At 33.1% G+C, this 2,656-nt stretch overlaps 1 protein-coding gene across 4 annotated transcripts in view; it reads right to left on the bottom strand.

The window, feature by feature from the left end:
* LOC106458280 (eye-specific diacylglycerol kinase-like) overlaps window positions 1-2,656 on the bottom strand; it is a 216,564-nt gene that overhangs the window by 71,395 nt on the left and 142,513 nt on the right. For all 4 annotated transcript variants that reach the window (XM_022384448.1, XM_022384449.1, XM_022384451.1 and 1 more), the window contains one exon: window positions 1,266-1,349. In XM_022384448.1, coding sequence (XP_022240156.1) covers window positions 1,266-1,349 — 84 coding nt within the window. The remainder of the gene's footprint in view (window positions 1-1,265; window positions 1,350-2,656) is intronic.

Raw genomic sequence — 2,656 nt, 5'->3', positions numbered from 1 at the left:
ACCCGTGATGCGAAGTGCACAGACAGCCCATTGTGTAGTTTTGTGCTTAACAAAAAACAAACCTACTTGATGGCGCATCTGGTGTTTATAACGTTGGTACTGGTTCAGACTTGGATTGGAATAGATGAAAAGCAAAGAAAGCAGTTTGTTAGTGTTTCTCTCATGTTAAATAAGGACTTTCTGTAAACAATATATTTGGAGAGTGTGTTTATCACGTTGGTACCGAGTCAAACGAGGCTTGGGAACAAACAAAAGCACTTTAGCCTATAAAACGTCTGGAGAACTTAAAGTCATTTAATTAGATCATAAGTAACCAGTTTTTTTATTATATAAACATAGATAACAAAAACTGGTAGGTATAGCAATTTGTTAGTGTTTCTCTCTCGCTAAAGAAGGGCATTTTGTAAACAATATACTGGGACAGTGTGGGTTAGTAGTATTTCATCTTTGAAATACATTGTTAGAATAATGTTTTTATTATTAAATTAAAATATACAAATAACTGAAGAAGCGAACAATACACACTTTGAGAAAAACTAATACATTAACAGTAACTTGTTCAGTGAAAACTTGAAACGTTGGATACGCGATTTGGTAAAATGCTACATTTCATACCTGATAATATCGATAAGGTAAGAGCTGGCTCAGTTTCTAATAAAATGATTTTAGCTGATGCTGAAAAGTTTTTATTTAATCAGTCAATTTCAATAAAGTCCTTTAGTTGGTTAATTTTAAGCTAATTTTATTTTCTATCGCATTTTTCTTCTTCTGTTAATTCTTTGTGTCTCCCAGACAGTAAGAGCTTCCAATATGATATTCCAGTTTCTCTATTCACAGCTTATACTATACATATTTAAGAGACAGTATATGAGAAATATTTACTGTGGTTAGTGCCGTTGATAAAGCACCAATACAAAGTGGTAAATTCATGTTCATGTTGTTTTAGCGTAAAGACTGCACAATGGGCTCTGGCCATCGCGAGGAATTAAACCTAAGATTTTCACGTGGTAAACTTACCGTTGACCTTCCATGGGACCAATATGCAATAAAGAGAATATAATTAGTGGTCACTAGTATGCTTACTTATACAAAGAGTTAAATGGTCTTAATGATAACATTCACATTATGTGAAATAAAACGCCCCAAGTAACTGACGATGAATAGTCTAGTGACATTTGTCAATGGATGCGTTGATATTATTTTATGGAAACGTTAGAGATATATAAACAATATTATTTGTTTGAGAAACTTGGACCAGTACTTACATAGCAGTCGTTTTCACCAACATAACAAAGGTCACCGGAGGCACTGGTCGGTACCCACAGATGGTCCCCAGTCTTGGCAGTTTCCTGATGGAACATATAAAAACAACAATAATCTTGAATTAGATTTCTCTGTTTCTACCATTATTTACCGCGTCTTCTTAGGTACATTTCTGAATGCTAAAGTTACAGTTTAAATTATACGTTTAGTCATTGGCATACTAACTAATAATTCGCTTACATAAGCATTACATTTTATCACGAATCAGTGCCAGTATGTTCAAAATGAAAAGGTGTTTAGTTTGCCCTCAAAGTTTCTGATGCAACCTCGCACAGTTTGTTCCACGTTTTATGCTTTTCTAAAGCAAATACCCGCACAAGTGCTTGTACACAAACATGAGAAAGCCTTGATATTTTTTACGTTTCAATTTTCTATTAACGAAAAACAGTTTTAAGTTTCCAACTGCTTTAGTGTACATTCCGTGATGGTTTGTGGGCAAATTACAATCCATACTTCATTTACAGAAAATTGGATGGGAGGAATACATACGCACACATAAACTACACACACTACACTCATTATGCATGTATACTAATAATATCATCACAGAGATAGGTATTCAACTTGTTATATATATACATATGTATATATATGTGTGTGTATTTTAATATGGCATTAGCCTAATATCTTAATACACCTGGAAAAGCACACATACTTTAGTGTATATTTTGAACATTCAAAGTCATTCAAGGCAAAATTATACTGTCCAGACAAACCTAATTTATAGCAGTCAGTAAACAATTATTTTATCATCTCAATGCAGGGAGTACAGTTATTTTAACAAATTAAAAACCACCTGAAACAAGCAGGATAATATAAGCTAATAAGCAACACCTAACGAAGTAAATTTCCACAATCCTGTTTACACTGCAAGTATACAAGTAAGTACATTACTTTTTATTCTCCTGAAATAATAAGAATACATTGGAATCTCATAAAAATGTTGCCACAGTAAATTATAAGTACATGTTGCGTACTTATAACTGATTAATACGCAACATCATTTATCTTACTAGTGAAAATAAAAAACTAATAACGTCACCTTCATATCATACAAGGGATTTAAAATAACAACATACATCATAAACAAATACACAGTTCAAACATAGCAACTACACAGAAGGTCTAGTAAAGTTCAAACACAGAAGCTTTAGTAGAGTTCAAACACAGAAATTACACAGAGGGTCTATTAGAGTTCAAACATAGAAACTACACAGAGGGTCTAGTAAAGTTCAACACAGAAACTACACAGATGGTCTAGTAGAATTCAAACACAGAAACTACACAGAGGGTCTAGTAGAATTCAAACACAGAAACTACACAGAGGGTCTAG

This window comes from Limulus polyphemus, unplaced genomic scaffold (assembly GCF_000517525.1).
Source record: "Limulus polyphemus unplaced genomic scaffold, Limulus_polyphemus-2.1.2 Scaffold439, whole genome shotgun sequence".
Classification (NCBI taxonomy): Eukaryota; Metazoa; Arthropoda; class Merostomata; order Xiphosura; family Limulidae; genus Limulus; species Limulus polyphemus.
The sequence above is the reverse complement of the archived record's forward strand: the minus strand, read 5'-3'. Positions and strand labels throughout refer to the sequence as shown.